The following is a 14,217-nucleotide window of genomic DNA, read 5'->3' on the forward strand; positions in this document are numbered from 1 at the left end:
AAAAGGGCCAAAAATGTCATTTATAGCTTTTAACCCTCCTCAATCTGTGAACATTTCCTTCACCTCAATGTTGAACACTTGGAGCTCCACAGAATATCAGCACAGCTTAAAAACTGTTTCTCACAGTAGCATACACTCAGCATTTCTTTCTTCAAAGTGCCACATTTTGGGAGGTTTCCCCATAGATTACAGCTCGTGCAAGCCTTTTCTTTTTCTCCACCTCAGGTGAATAAGCGCAGCGGGAAGCTGCATGAACAATCAGGAGGAAGCAGGACACGGAGCGGAGGGGGGATGCACCGGAGGAGGGGAAGCAGAAGAGCTGACTCACTCCGGTGTGGGGGCTTTTGTGGCGCAGCGGGGCACTGAATCATCTGGAGCCTTATTGAATATTTCCTCCATTTGATGTCATTATCGCCCTAGCGATCATCGCCGCCATCATCAGCGCTGTCCCCGAGATGCCGCTTTACAGGCAGGGGAGAGATAGCAGGAGACAGGCAGGCTGACCAGGAGCTGATAACACTGAATAAATAAAAGTCATACGACGAGGCTGCTCAAAGAAAAAACAAAGTTTTGTTTTATACTGCAGAGGATAAGATGCATTTGTTTTTTGAGAAGTCAAAGGGTCGCAGGCAGCGTGAAAGCAAACGATTGATGGCGCTGGCTCACTGTGTGTGGGCTCCAATCAATGCTGGACGAGCGATCAAACCTTTATTTACCGCAGCACACACGCTCACCGCTGATCCTACAGAAAGATGACAGCAGGCGCCAGATTTAAGTCATTTCTGTCTTTTATTAGAAATGGATCACATTTCAACCCAAGCAGTACTTTAGTTTTACCTTCGGTGTGCCATGCATACAAAACCAGAATCCGAGTGTCAGTGTTAGTGCCGGTAATGTTTATTTGTAAGGGGTTGATATCAAAGTCTGTTTTTTTCCTCCTGTGCAATTAATATTCACAGATATGTACATTCAGATTAGTCAGCCTCAAATATCAGCGTGAAAAGAAAAGCAACGTTAAAAGTAAAAAGTTACAAAACCCCCTCAAATTAAACAATATATTTCTCTTTTAAAATATAATTAATAAGAACTCCGGTAACACGAGTTAAATTATGATTGCTTCAGTTTAACCATAGGCACATAGTAGATCGGTGAGGCGTTGTAGAAGCCCAGCGGAGGGCACATCTTGGCCTTTCCTAACTGTGGTTGATGTTTGTGTGAACAAAACCACCAAGTAGTCCACATGGGGCCACTTCAGAATTAAAAGATGAAAAAATAAAAGAGACACAAACAAAAAAGACGAAGCGACGTCTAAAAGGTTTCCTCTGCTCCTCGCAGGTGGAGGTGCGATATGTGAGAAACACAACGAACTCTGCCAGGAGCTCTCACAGACGTTCACGACTGAGTTTCTTTGGTATAAAACTACCACGCCTTCCTACAACTCAAAACAGAAAACCGCATTTATTCAATAATGATTGGAAATCAATCTGTCTTTAGATTTATCGACATGCAAGACTCGAAGTGTGACGTGGCCACGTGCGCACGATGAGACGAGAGGGTTAGACGACACGTTTAGGAAGCGTCACACTGAATGAAGGTGACGAACTCTCACCCATGTGTTACTGTCTATTTTACAGTCAGTCAGATTCACTTCATTATGTGTCACAGGGTCAGCGATAAAAGTCGAGGCCTTTGAGGGATCAGGCGCTTCTCAGTAAAACTTTGTGTTGTTCACGTCCAAGAATATCATTCGACATCATCGTAGTTTTTCATAACGCAGTGAAACGGTGTCAGATTTCCCCTCTGCTGTCGACTCATCCCCGTCCTGTGCTGACACCACGGCTACTGTGAGTCTGTGCTGCAAACTGACACCAGTTCTGCAGTGTGCCTTCGTTCCCTTTATACTACGGTGGCAGGTCAGATCGATGTTTAGCATATTTATTGTGACACGTCGATTCCACCGTTCAATGAGAATCGTGAAAAAAAAGGAAGAAGAAAGGAAGCACAGAGGGTGAAAAGTAAAGGAGGAGGAGGCAAGGAAGGATGAGAGGGATTAGCTAGTAGGTCATTACTTTCTCTCTGTGGTGACTAATGAGACTCGAATGTCCCGGACAGTATTTTTAGGATGCTCCTCGTGTCCACGGAGACGCAAGTCGCCAAGGTGACCCGTTTTCACCACGATCAACTGAAGGCCGTATCTGAACGGCTTTGTCGTCGTGTCTCAGTGTGCAGCCGAGGCCATTTCACTGTGAAAGTGGCAAAAACATCCCAGATCTGTAATATTTACCTAAAGGTTGCAGCTCGAGTCTAAACGTGTGGCGTCTCATTAAAGGGCGTGCCTGCACAACACCAGAACTTTGTCTTTTTAGAGAATGCCCTCAACAATAATAACGTGGGTCTCACTGCTTCCCTGTGAGGGGCGGAGTCTCAGTCACACCCTGTAGCGCTCTCAGACTGAGAGAGAGACATCCTGCTCAGTGACAATGACAGCACTAAGGTGTGGTTACATTTCCCTGTGTGCAATACGAACAACAGGTCTACAGGTCTTCTGCACATGTGGAATTATTATGCTGTCGCTGTCGTGGGTGTGGCAAAATGCAAGCGTGAGGAACATTAATGTAGAAACCACCAATGGGAGGGACTGATGAAGCCAGCAATGTCAGCTATCCCGTGTCTGAAAAGTGCTTACGCAACCCAGAGTTAGAAGGGAGGGGAAAGGCAGGAAAATTAGGAATAATACTTCCCCTGGAAGGCTGCAAATTTGGCACACTTGATGTCATTTAGCACAGATTCTTCAAGTCAAAAAAAAATAATAGATAGACCCTACAATTGTTCCGGTTTCAGTGAATGCGCATGCTGATATAACCGAGTCCCCTAAGGCAAAAAGGATTGTAAGTGTGGAAAGTGCTGTTCGAGTCCCCTCCACACTCATGTCCACAGTGCTGCACTGCGAGCTACCGTCTGAAGAGTAAGAGGGGGTCCTGCTAGAAGAAAAGCAGTAGATGGTAAGCCAAGGTTCTCCTCCGAATCTCTGTGCCTGTTCAAAGTAAACAAGCAGAGTCAGGACGTGTCCCCTTCAAGTTATTCTCCTTCTTCCCTCGGGTCCTCTCACGGGGACATGTTGAGTAGCTTCGTAGATTTATTGGGGTAATTGATGGCCAGGCTGATGGCAGCAATGTTCTTCAGTGCCTACACAGGAAGCAAAAGTACATCAGGAAAAAGCTGCAGGTACAAAGAAATACTCAGCACTGACAGTTCAATTTCATTTATACAGCATCACATTACAGCAAAGAAACGTCCCGACACTCAGACGACCCCCTGTGAACAGGCGCTTGGTGACAGTAGGGAGGAAAAACTCCCATTTAAGAGGAAGAACCCTCCGACAGAATCAGGCTCGAGGGAGTGTGGATGTTAATATTAAGGATGACTTTGTAAAGCTAACGATGCAATGACTTCTCAACGTCTGTGCTGTGACAGTTTAACAGACAGTGCCGCCTTTTATTTATGTTTTATTAAACGTTGTCCCTTATTAGCCGCGTCCTGTTACCTGTCCACCATGACAGCTGCTCAGAGCGTGGTGTAGTTTTCCTTTGTCGAGTCCACTAATGGCAGCGGGGCCAGAAAAAAAAACCCACTTCCACGATAAAAAACAAAGACGTCACATTCAGTCTGTCACGTGCGTCACTCTAATTTCTGCACATTTGCACATATGATCTGTCAGTAGGTGTGTAGGAATGCAACTATGAAAAGTAAACATGCTCTGTTGTATCGTGGGCTGATGCAGCTTCTACTCCAAGAAAACATCAGTGTTTCAAACAGAATTTACACTTTTACATCTCCCTTATTCACCGGGGCTGTCACAGCAGATTGATTCACATATTTTATTTAAAAGAGATTTTCATGTTGGATGCACTTTTGCAGCCCTCCCGGGGACCTGCGGGAGGGTGTGTGACACTGACAAACATGTTAAGAGCTGCTCTGCTGTGCAGTGCAGAAGTATTTAGTATTGCCTAAAAACCATTTAGACCATTTACATTTGTTTTCTCCCAGTTCAGTTTTCCATTTTGATATTTAAGAGTCTGCAGCTCCTCGACTGCAGCAGCCAGGCTGCAGGCATGCACCAAATGAAAGGACACATTACACCCAGTATGGCCGACTTGTGCTGGTTTGCTGTCGCCTTCACAGTTCATTTGAAGCTTTCCAGAGCATTAAAACATGTCCTGTATCAAGTTATACCCATTTGTCCCAGTGCTAACCACACCATCGTTTCCTTGAAGCTATAAATTGCACATTTTCAATTATCTAAGCGCAGCTAGTGTCATGTCAGCCGGGTGGATGAAGCGGAACTGTTAGCACACAGCTAACTAGTGAGCAGCCAAATCAATGAGCTGAGGGTGTCCGTTGGATGAGAGAGAATTCATCACTTCAGTCCCTTTTTTCACATTATACCTGCTCATTTCATTAATGGTTAATATAAACCATGCAACCACGGCGGATGCAGCCTTAATTTAATCAAACACTCGTCTCTTTTATCTCCTCACAGAGGAGACCAGATATATCCACTGGAGGATTAATGATGAAGCTGCATTCTGCTCTTTCCATCTTGCGGCTCTACAATAATTTTTTAACAATGTTTCATTTAATTGCATCCTCCTCCCACCAATCTCCTCTCAGCCACCAACTGCAGTTCAGCTCCAGGGAATGCTCCGTCTCATAGCACTCGCTGATTCGGCTGTCACCGTGCTCACGGGCTCCATATCAAAAACACACACACTGTTTAACTAAGTGATCAGTAAGCGATGGGCAGCCCTGTGCATTACTTTAAGCTGTGAAGACAAGACGGCGAGCGAAGCCGTTCTCGGTGGTTTCGGAGCGTTTGGGACATCAGCTGATTTGCCCTAAACATCCATTGTTATCGTAACAGTTTGGACTATTGTGTCACCTACGGTTTTGTTTTCACCCTGACAGGTATTAGGTAACCACTCAGCAGAACCACCCACAGTGTGCTTTTCATGCTGCATCCTCTGCTCCTCCTAACTGCCTTTGGGCTCCTCTGCTATATTGCGTGGTCCTGAGTACAGAGGACACTGTGGCTCGCTCTGCCACACATGCTAATGGACTGTAATTACCAAATACATTAGTCCTGAGCACAGCCCACACACATTCAAAACAAGAGGAGGGGGTGCAGAGGGATCTGCTAGGTGTCAACAGCTCTGTGATTCACTAGCAAAAGAGACTCCAGGCGCAAGCTGACTCACAGCAACTCAAGAGCGTTCAATCAGTGGGACTGCGTGGTTAAGAAAGAGTTGCATAACACTTTAAGGTGCACGAGCAACTTCTCTGAGCTACTACCATCCGCTGAGTGCAATGCTTTGAATTTAGGGATACGTTACTATGCAAAGACAAAAAGAGAGAGGAAGCCTTACCATCGCGGTGTGGTTGAGGAGCTGCTCATCAGTGGTCATGGCTAACAGGTACTCCTGGAGGACGCCCTGAGCCTGGAAGACACGTCCAATGCAGGTAAATTGGTAATGCATCGTTTGCACCATTCCAGCGTTTAGTTTGATGCATGCATGCAAGAAGCATGAATAAAACCAGATAAAGAAGTAACTTCCTGAAACAGAGCAGCAGGTTACATAAAAGAGGCACTCTGTTATAAATGAGGCCTGGTTCCCTGACCTCTCCTCACCTCCATCTCAGCATCAAACTGAAGCGTGGAATGTTGGAAAAGTCATTGAAAATTATAAACAAACTAAACGAGTGCTTCCACTTGGCTCTATGAGAGAGATGTACCTTGGGCTTACATAAGCACAGGGATTTGGAAAACACAGATAAGACTACACAGAGGCTAAATGGACTGAGACTGGCCAAATTGAGCTTTTACAGCAGTGGAAACACAGTCCAGAGCTCGGCTCCACCATTCATCCAAAGTGTTTACGCTGCAGGAGCAACCCAGGACCATTTGTACAGTCAGTGGTGCACGACTTACAGTTTGGATTCCTAAATAGAACTTTCCCTTCTTAGGCAGCGACTTAATTGAATCTCAGAGGAGCTGACCATGAACTTCACGTACATTTAGAGAATGGGAAGCCCGAACATGAAGCACGGCGGCCGCTAAAGCCCTCTAATAAGCTGCGTAGATGCTCAAAGCTAATGCAGCCACAGAGGACTCGATGATGTGCCGAGCTGCTCGTTAGCTTCATATGACTTAAACATTTTGTCACCATGGCGCTGGTCAATATGGCCGTGCATCATCACTGCAGTCAGAGCTGACAGCCAACTTTAGTCACATCTTTCTGAGGATGATCACAGATGCTTGCAGCTGATGATTTTCCAATATTCATGTTTCACTGTAGAATGGGCGGAGTTTTAGGAAGCGACTGTCCCCTGTATGTTAGCCACGGTGGACACCAGCATTCCCAGTTTTGGCTGGATGTAATCTAAATGCTTTGCAGCCCATTTGTCACCAGTTTAATCCAGTTTACAACCACACTGTCAGGCATCATTTCAGAATTTTCTTCCAATAATCCCGGACCAAGCACATCTCAGCCCACCCTTACTTCGACAGCTGTGTGTGGTGTTGTGTTAAAACTACAGAGCCATTTCACACCCATCAGGAAAATAAATGTTACTTCAAATTAACTGGAGAACTTGGCCCGGCGTAAACAACAACAACTACTTCCTGACGGCACACAGCTCTCACTTAACTCTTAAGAAAATCTGCATCATACGTGTTTGTATAACCGAAGTGTGTCTGCAGTGTTGCTTTACAGAACGCGTTACACACCATCATGTGTTGTTATGCTAACTGCAGTATTCATGAGGGGCATCCCTGGCAAATGTACTGAGTGCCACTACCGCCCCCTGGTGCTTGTTCAGAAATACTGCAGAACCTTGGCTCGTCATTCCCTCTCTTACACGTGACAACATCCAGCGGGTGCAGCAGAGACTCCATCCTGTAAGACGATTTAAGTGATGTCATTTTATTATCAGATAGAAGCCTCGGGCCTCACTGGGAAGGCTGCAGGAAAGGTCCTGCTTTTCTGGCCCTGCCTGCTTCCACTGCATCGACAGATGGGAAACTCCTGGCTGATGGTGTGCTCACAATCTCGAGACTTCTCTTAATTAATAATTCAAAACAACTGAGACGGAGAAAGAGAGCGCGAATCCACAAGCATCACAGTGAACAGCATCTCTTCCTCTCCCAGCAAGTCTGCAGGGAGCCCGTGCAGCACGCCGCTGTCTAACAGATGGCACGGCTTTGGCCACGAGCCCAGCGCAGAACAGGTGCGCGATAAACATGCTCATCTTACAGAGAGGCAGACACACGGAGAGGAGCTAATGCTCTGAGTAAATGCTCTTTTCATATTAAACATATCTGTCTCGTTGGAATGTTTCATATTTCAAAACCAACAAAAACATGAATAAAAAGGTTTTTTAGATGATCAGCTGTGGCCGTTCTGCCAGTCAGTAAGGGGTAAGAGGTGTGTGTGTGTGTGTGTGTGTGTGTGTGTGTGTGTGTGTGTGTGTGTGTGTGTGTGTGTGTGTGTGTGTGTTCCCATCTTGGGGGGGACCAAATTCAGGTCCCCACAGGGCTGAAGGCATTTTTCACACTGTGGTTTTAGTGTCATGGTTAGGATTAGGCATTCATTATAGATGGTAAGGGAAAGCATTATGTCAATGGGATGTCCCCACGAGGATAGCAAACCAGACGTGTGTGTTGATGCATTACTCACGATTGCACGGGCCTCTGCGATAAAGAAGAGTTCAGTGAGGGCTCTGTGAAGAGGCAGCAGCACCGTGATGCTGGTGGGATCCTGGCTCAGGCTGTTCTCCATAGACATGAAGAGCTGCCACAGAGGTCGCAGCAGCGTCAGCGTGCAGGCTCTGCAGCAACAACACATCAACAGCAGGATGAAAAGCTGCATGTAGGACGGTGTAAAATGCTAATATCACATCATTAACTCTCAAACTTTTCACCTGTTCATCATCTTACGAGTCTGTCGTCATGAGGCCATCTAGTTCAGCGGCCCCCAGTCTTTTTTGCACCACGGACCGGTTTATGTCTGACAATATTTTCATGGACCGGCCTTTAAGGTGTCGCGGATAAATACAACAAAATAAAACCAGTACTGGTACCAAAAAAAGAAGATTTATTCATAACACACAGGAAAAGACCCAGGGAAACCGAGTTAATGATAAAAAATAATGATAAAAAGCCTGAAAATAATACATTTCACACTCGAGCCTCAACTATCGTGACCTGGTACCAAATGACTCACAGACTGGTACCAGTCCATGGCTCGGTGGTTGAGGACCGCTGATATAGCTCTCAACTCAAACGCACGACCTGGGCACGCAGAAAACCCTTTAAAGAGATTTTCTAGGATGCTAAACGGATGATTTCACTCCTAAAGATGGATTTGCTGCCCGTCTACACACCAACTTCTATGAATTCCCTCATCGTGACCTGATGGTTGCTGGGTCAGTTTGCACATATGAAAATTCCTAAACACATACTTTACCTAATTTCCATCATGATTACAAGAGCATGTATGAAGGCTTCTATGCAAATGCTGTGTGGAGGTGCACTCCTGCACCAGGACATAATGGTGAGCTAAAGATGAGAGGTAGACGGCACGGCTGCATCCAGGTGGGAGTGTGACTGTTATGGATGGATTTACAGAAAAAAGAAGGAGGCTCGACCTACGTCTGGGACTGACACTGCAGCAGACGCAGCAACAGGTGAATGGCTCTCAGTCGCTGGTTTCCAGTCTGTCGACAGGCCACGCCCACTTGCCACTCCCAGATGTCGGCTAGTAGCAGTTGGCTGAGCACTTGGTCATCAGCTAACATTTGCTTCAGTATCTCAAAACCTGATGAGCGAGCAAAGAAGAGTTGATGAAGCTGATGTTAATGTTCAATAAAAAGGCTGCAAAGCGAATCTGAAGCCCAACAGAAGGAGGAAGGCACCTGTCTGAAAACGGCCCCTGTGTCCCCCTGTTACGGTGAACTTGTAGCCCCACTCTGTGTTGCTCATGTCTGACATGAATCTGTAGTACAGGGTATCACCTGAGACAAAGCCAAAGATGCAAATATGAAGAACAGTCACATGATCTCAAATGCAAACACACACAAACGGTCCTCACCAGGGATTTCAAAATCGGACCACTTCTGCGGAGACCCGCTGAAGTTGTGAACATCTTGGACAAAATCGCTGCTGCTGGACATGATGAGCTCGTCGCAGCCTTCCTCTGTGTAGCAGCGGGAATCGAATTTTACAGACAGGTAGATGGCGCCAGGGATGTGCACCTTGTCCTGAGGGCAGAACAGACGGGCATGACAAAGTTGCCGTGTTATTAATACAAACACAGTAACTGCACAGGTCTTTGTGAAGTTCAGCATCAGATGTTCAGTAAAGTACACGTCTGAAGCAACACGTGACATTTCGTGGACAGCAGCGCCTTTAAACGGCAACAACAACCGACTCACCTCAAAGTTGGTGTTGTTATCATACGGGTGTTTGGACTCTCTGACCTGCACTGCCATGCCAGGCTCCTCCATGAACTGGCAAGCAGTGAGAGACAGACTGCAGAGCATGCTCTGGCTGCAACCCTTCAGCACCCTCTGAAGAATCTGATTGGAAAAGCAAACAAAGCGGCTTCAGCCCATCGTGTACTCGCACACTACTTTTGCTCACTTCTGCCTCCCGTCTCACCTTCTCCCACGACGGCCGCTCCTCCAGCTGCATCAGCATGTCCAAGATGTAAGCCATGTGCGAAGCCCCGTTCAGCTCCAGGGCCTCCTCGCTCATCGGCGCGTCTGCGGGCCAGTCGGCCAGCAACGACGCCAGCACGTGGCGAGCGTACAGCGTGGCGATGGCCTGGTTGACCTTCACCAGGTACTGACGAACGGCTCGGTTGCTGCGCACATCCAGCTCTTTGTGCAGCAGAGCGGAGCTTTTGGTGCGTCTCTGTTTGGCATAGCTGAGCTGGAGGTCGCTCTCTGAGTTGGTGATGAGCTTCTGGGCTACGACGTTTATCTCCTCTGTGGCCTTTTCACAGTGACTCGGTTTAGACTGCGAGGACAATCAAGAACATTATCATTTAAAACATCGACTTGTAACATTGTTGACTGAAAAACTGTCTGTTTTAGAGCATTTTTGGAACAACCCACCATACAAGACACCACAATCATGTCAGTGTCCACAGCCTTGGTGTTCCGCTCCTCAGACCGAGGCCGCCTGCTGGATTGCCACTTCTGGGCCAGCGTACGGATCGTCTCATCCGTTTTTATCTCTTCTCCATCAAATCTGAAAAAAGTACAACATCACACCAAGTTTTAGATTTTAATGTTTTGATCTTCTACCATGAATCACAAAGACAAAGTAAATCTACTCTTCATCCTCACCTCTTCTGGACCTCCAGGAAGAACGAGTCGGTCCTCTTCATCTGCAGCTCATACATAGCTCGCAGAATGGGCAAAGGGGCGTTTAAGGCATCGTGGGTGATCTGCATTTGGAAGGAAAAAAAGACATTAGTTTTCTTTCACCCCAGGTTCAGCTGCACGTGTTTGCAGCACAACTCACTTGGAAGCAAATCTTTGTCTCCTCATCGAGACCCTCCAACGGGTCGGGCTTATTGACATCCGTGTCGTCAGCACAGCAGCTGGAGTGGTCCGAGTCGTGCTCCTTGTCCTGCTCTCGTTGCTCTCGCTCTGGGTCCTGGGCCATGGAATGGATCTCCCTCTTTGAGGAGTACAGCATGATGGAGAGAATCTCCAGGTCGCGCAGCAGCCACAGCTTGCTGAAGCCGGTCCCCTTACTGCACTTCCTCACCAGCAGCTGGGTCAGGCCTGACTCCTGGATGGCTTCATGTGCGTGCTCCACTCCATGCTTCTTAACAAAAAAACAACATGACATGAAAAGGAATCGTGCTGCGTGATGCCAAGTTTTTCTGACCATGTTAAACAGGTCAGGGGTAGCTTGTTGATAAAAAGCTGTCCAACGTGGAAGGTGGGATGTGGTTGGAGTACCTTGAGTATGTTATAGAGGCCTTTAAGAGCCAAAGACAGGACCCAGGAAGCCTCCACAGCATCAGAAGAGCCGTTGTCCTGGCTTGTCTGCAATAGGTGGCTAATAATGGAGGTGAAATTGCCCAAGTAGCGACTAAGCAGCGTCTTTGGGCAGCCTTGGCCCTCTGGCTGCCCCGGCAGACCGACTGTGCAAGAATCCTGAGACTGGATGAGTTGGTAGTCCTTCACTATGAAAGCCAACACACAGAAGATTAATCCAAAGATGATTCTCATCATACGCAGTGCTGTCCAGAAGCCACTGTGCTAACCTGTTTTCCTCTTGCGCGTTTTAACGTCCACCACTGCAGCATGGTTCTTTTCTGTGAAGTGTTTCAGCAAGATCATGTTGTGCTTTTCATTGGCGTTGTCGATAAACACCGTCTGGGTGCCCACGCACAGCACCTGGCGCGCACACACACACACACGTCACAATAGGCTTCACAGAGTCAGAGTAAGGTTTCAGGCTCCACAGCATCAACTGTCTTCTACCCACCTCGGGGAAGCCCACGAGCACCAGCAGTGTGAAAAGGTTGGTGCGCTTCAGAGTCTGCGGCAGCTGCTGAACGCAATGGTCGGTGAAGGCGGCGATGATTGTGCACCACTCGGGGCAAGCATTGAGACTGTGCAAAATGTCTGCCACCGTGCATGCCCAGTCCAAGCCAATGCGACTGCAACCAAACAAACATCCAAACTGTTTACACATCCACAAAAAACAACAACAGGGAAAAACACGAACAAACAAAAAAGCTGGCACCGCCTCTGCAGTTAGGTCCATAACTTTGTAGTTTCCCTCTATAAAGCACCGCAGTGGACCAATCTGTGATCGAAGGCTTTAGGGGGATTCAGGGGATTCTGCATTAACTGTGTTGATGTACAAACATGTTTTATCGTTTAGACATTTTCAGAGGCTCAAAAGTAATTTGACAAATGACTGAAAAGCAGCTATGCTCCAGAGCATCATCAACCCTGGGCACTCGAGCCACAGCTGGCACGCCAAGATGTGGCTCGACACGCAGCGCATTACCTGAGAAGGTGCATTAAGAAATAAATACCGGGCCACGGTACACATCACCACCTGCCAAGTTTAACTGTCTTAAAAACACTGCACAGGCCTTATTGACAGTATTTGGCTCTACATATTTGTGTGGGCTGATCTCCTGTCACATTACGAGTGTCCTCAGGTCTGAATGTGGACACTCTGAGTGGGAGACCAGAGACCACATTAACATGTGTATCCCTGCATTAACAAACATGTCATATAGGCCCAGTTTGTTTTTTCGTGTTGTGAGGAGGCCATAAATAGCAGTTGTACACTTAATTTGCTGTTGGTGTCTGTTCACATCTGTGAACAAATACAGTTGTATAAAGTTGTTCATTATAGTGTGTAACTGTTGATACACAGCATTACTACATTTATTGTTAATGCACATGAGGAAACTTTAGACGGCACTCCTCATAGGAAACGCTGCTGACCCTGCTCAAGAGCAAAACATCTGATTTGACTCTGTCAGAAAACAAATATATAAAAAAAGCATGCAAAGTATAGCAAAATGTAACTGCTGATAGAAGCAGCAGGATGAAGTTGTAGACCAATAGTCTCTGCTCAGATTCAGCCAAATGCTGCAACACTTAATGACTCAGAGCCGAGAGTTTCTCATGGCAAAGATTAGAGCTTTTGTCAGATGCTTAAACTGAACCCAAAAGCTTTTCAGTTACTGAAGAGGAAGCTGAAGACAGAAAGACTCACAAACTAAAAGCATCTGAGGGCAGCTGCAGGTCTGTCAGAGCGTCTCAACAATCGCTGATATCCACGGAGTTAATAAAAAGGAGGCTAGAGATTTTGTAAAAACGCAGTTTCCTCACTTTCCCAATCGGCCTCCAGAAACAAGTCTGGATATCATCCTGCAGATGAACCCTCATCAGAATAGACTGATATCAGCCTTGTATAAAATGCTAGATGCTTTGGTCCCCAAATCCATTTCTCATACTAAGCTGAGATGGGAGGAAGAGCTACAGATAACCCTACCAGAACAGCAGTGGGATTCTGCCTTGAAATTGATTCACTCGTCCTCAATTTGTGCTCGTCATGCTTTGATTCAGTGCAAGGTGGTCTATAAAGTACATTATACAAATGACAAATTATCTAAAATCTATCCAACCGTTAGTGATGCCTGTAGCAGATGTGGACTATCGCCTGCCAACCATGTCCACATGTTTTGGTCTTGTTCGAAACTGAGTGCATTCTGGAGGAATATATTCGACACACTTAGCCAAGCATATGGCCAGACTGTCCCTCCTAACCCACTCTCTGCAATTTTTGGTATTCCTCCCGACTCGAACTTATCTGGCCCCCTCAAACAGGCCCTAGCTTTTACCACTTTACTAGCTCGGAGGCTTATTCTACTAAAGTGGAAGCTTCCCCACCCCCCAACTCATGACCAATGGGTGAGGGATGTACTCTTTAACTTAAAGTTGGAAAAACTTAAATTCTCCCTAAAAGGTTTTATTAGGGAATTTAACAAAATCTGGAAATCATTTCTTCTCCTGGTGGATACCATCATTCTACTTCCTGAATCCGAAGTGAACTGAGCGAAGTGTTTTTTTTTTTTTGTTTTTTTGTTTTTTGTTTTTTTTTGTTTTGTTTTTTTTGTTTGTTTGGTTTTTTTTGGGGGGGGGGGGCTTGTTTTTTTTTTTTTTTTTTTGTGTGTGTGTGTGTGTGTGTGTGTGTGTGTGTGTGTGTGTGTGTGTGTGTGTGTGTGTGTGTGTGAGAGGGCAGAGACTGGCTCTCTGCTGTGTCCTGTCTAGTGTGGACCTGATAGGGGGAGAATTCGGGTTGGGGGGTTGTAGGGTATAATGGTCATACAATTGTTCTGAAATCAAGATTGACCTTGCAGTTGCTAACTTTGTATGCCATCATTGAAATCAATAAAACAAAGTGGAAATAAAAATAAAAAATTCATGAATAAAAAGGATTTTCATCTAAGTATTAAAAACAGTCCTATTTGAAATGATGTGATTTTGCCCAACTACTATCGAGCCTCTGACAATGGGGGATAATGTATAACAAACAGTTTATGCAGTATTTTGTTAAAGCGTTTGAATTAAAGCTGATCTGCACTTCAACCACATGATTGTTTAATTTAAAAT

At 46.1% G+C, this 14,217-nt stretch overlaps 1 protein-coding gene across 4 annotated transcripts in view; it reads right to left on the reverse strand.

The window, feature by feature from the left end:
* Positions 1 to 770: 770 nt before the first annotated feature.
* Positions 771 to 14,217, reverse strand: part of zzef1 (zinc finger, ZZ-type with EF hand domain 1) — a 29,070-nt gene continuing 15,623 nt past the window's right edge. For 3 of the 4 annotated variants that reach the window (XM_039618202.1, XM_039618204.1, XM_031748074.2), the window contains exons 41-54: positions 11,564 to 11,738; positions 11,340 to 11,472; positions 11,032 to 11,258; positions 10,586 to 10,894; positions 10,408 to 10,508; positions 10,174 to 10,309; positions 9,716 to 10,075; positions 9,490 to 9,633; positions 9,147 to 9,315; positions 8,971 to 9,069; positions 8,708 to 8,873; positions 7,734 to 7,884; positions 5,424 to 5,495; positions 771 to 3,186 (exon numbers count right to left, since the gene is read on the reverse strand). In XM_039618202.1, the coding sequence (XP_039474136.1) occupies positions 3,106 to 3,186; positions 5,424 to 5,495; positions 7,734 to 7,884; positions 8,708 to 8,873; positions 8,971 to 9,069; positions 9,147 to 9,315; positions 9,490 to 9,633; positions 9,716 to 10,075; positions 10,174 to 10,309; positions 10,408 to 10,508; positions 10,586 to 10,894; positions 11,032 to 11,258; positions 11,340 to 11,472; positions 11,564 to 11,738 (2,323 nt within the window). In that variant the 3' untranslated portion in view covers positions 771 to 3,105. The remainder of the gene's footprint in view (positions 3,187 to 5,423; positions 5,496 to 7,733; positions 7,885 to 8,707; positions 8,874 to 8,970; positions 9,070 to 9,146; positions 9,316 to 9,489; positions 9,634 to 9,715; positions 10,076 to 10,173; positions 10,310 to 10,407; positions 10,509 to 10,585; positions 10,895 to 11,031; positions 11,259 to 11,339; positions 11,473 to 11,563; positions 11,739 to 14,217) is intronic. The other variant, XM_039618203.1, reaches the window with a different exon arrangement.

The sequence above is a fragment of the Oreochromis aureus genome, linkage group 10 (assembly GCF_013358895.1).
Source record: "Oreochromis aureus strain Israel breed Guangdong linkage group 10, ZZ_aureus, whole genome shotgun sequence".
Classification (NCBI taxonomy): domain Eukaryota; kingdom Metazoa; phylum Chordata; class Actinopteri; order Cichliformes; family Cichlidae; genus Oreochromis; species Oreochromis aureus.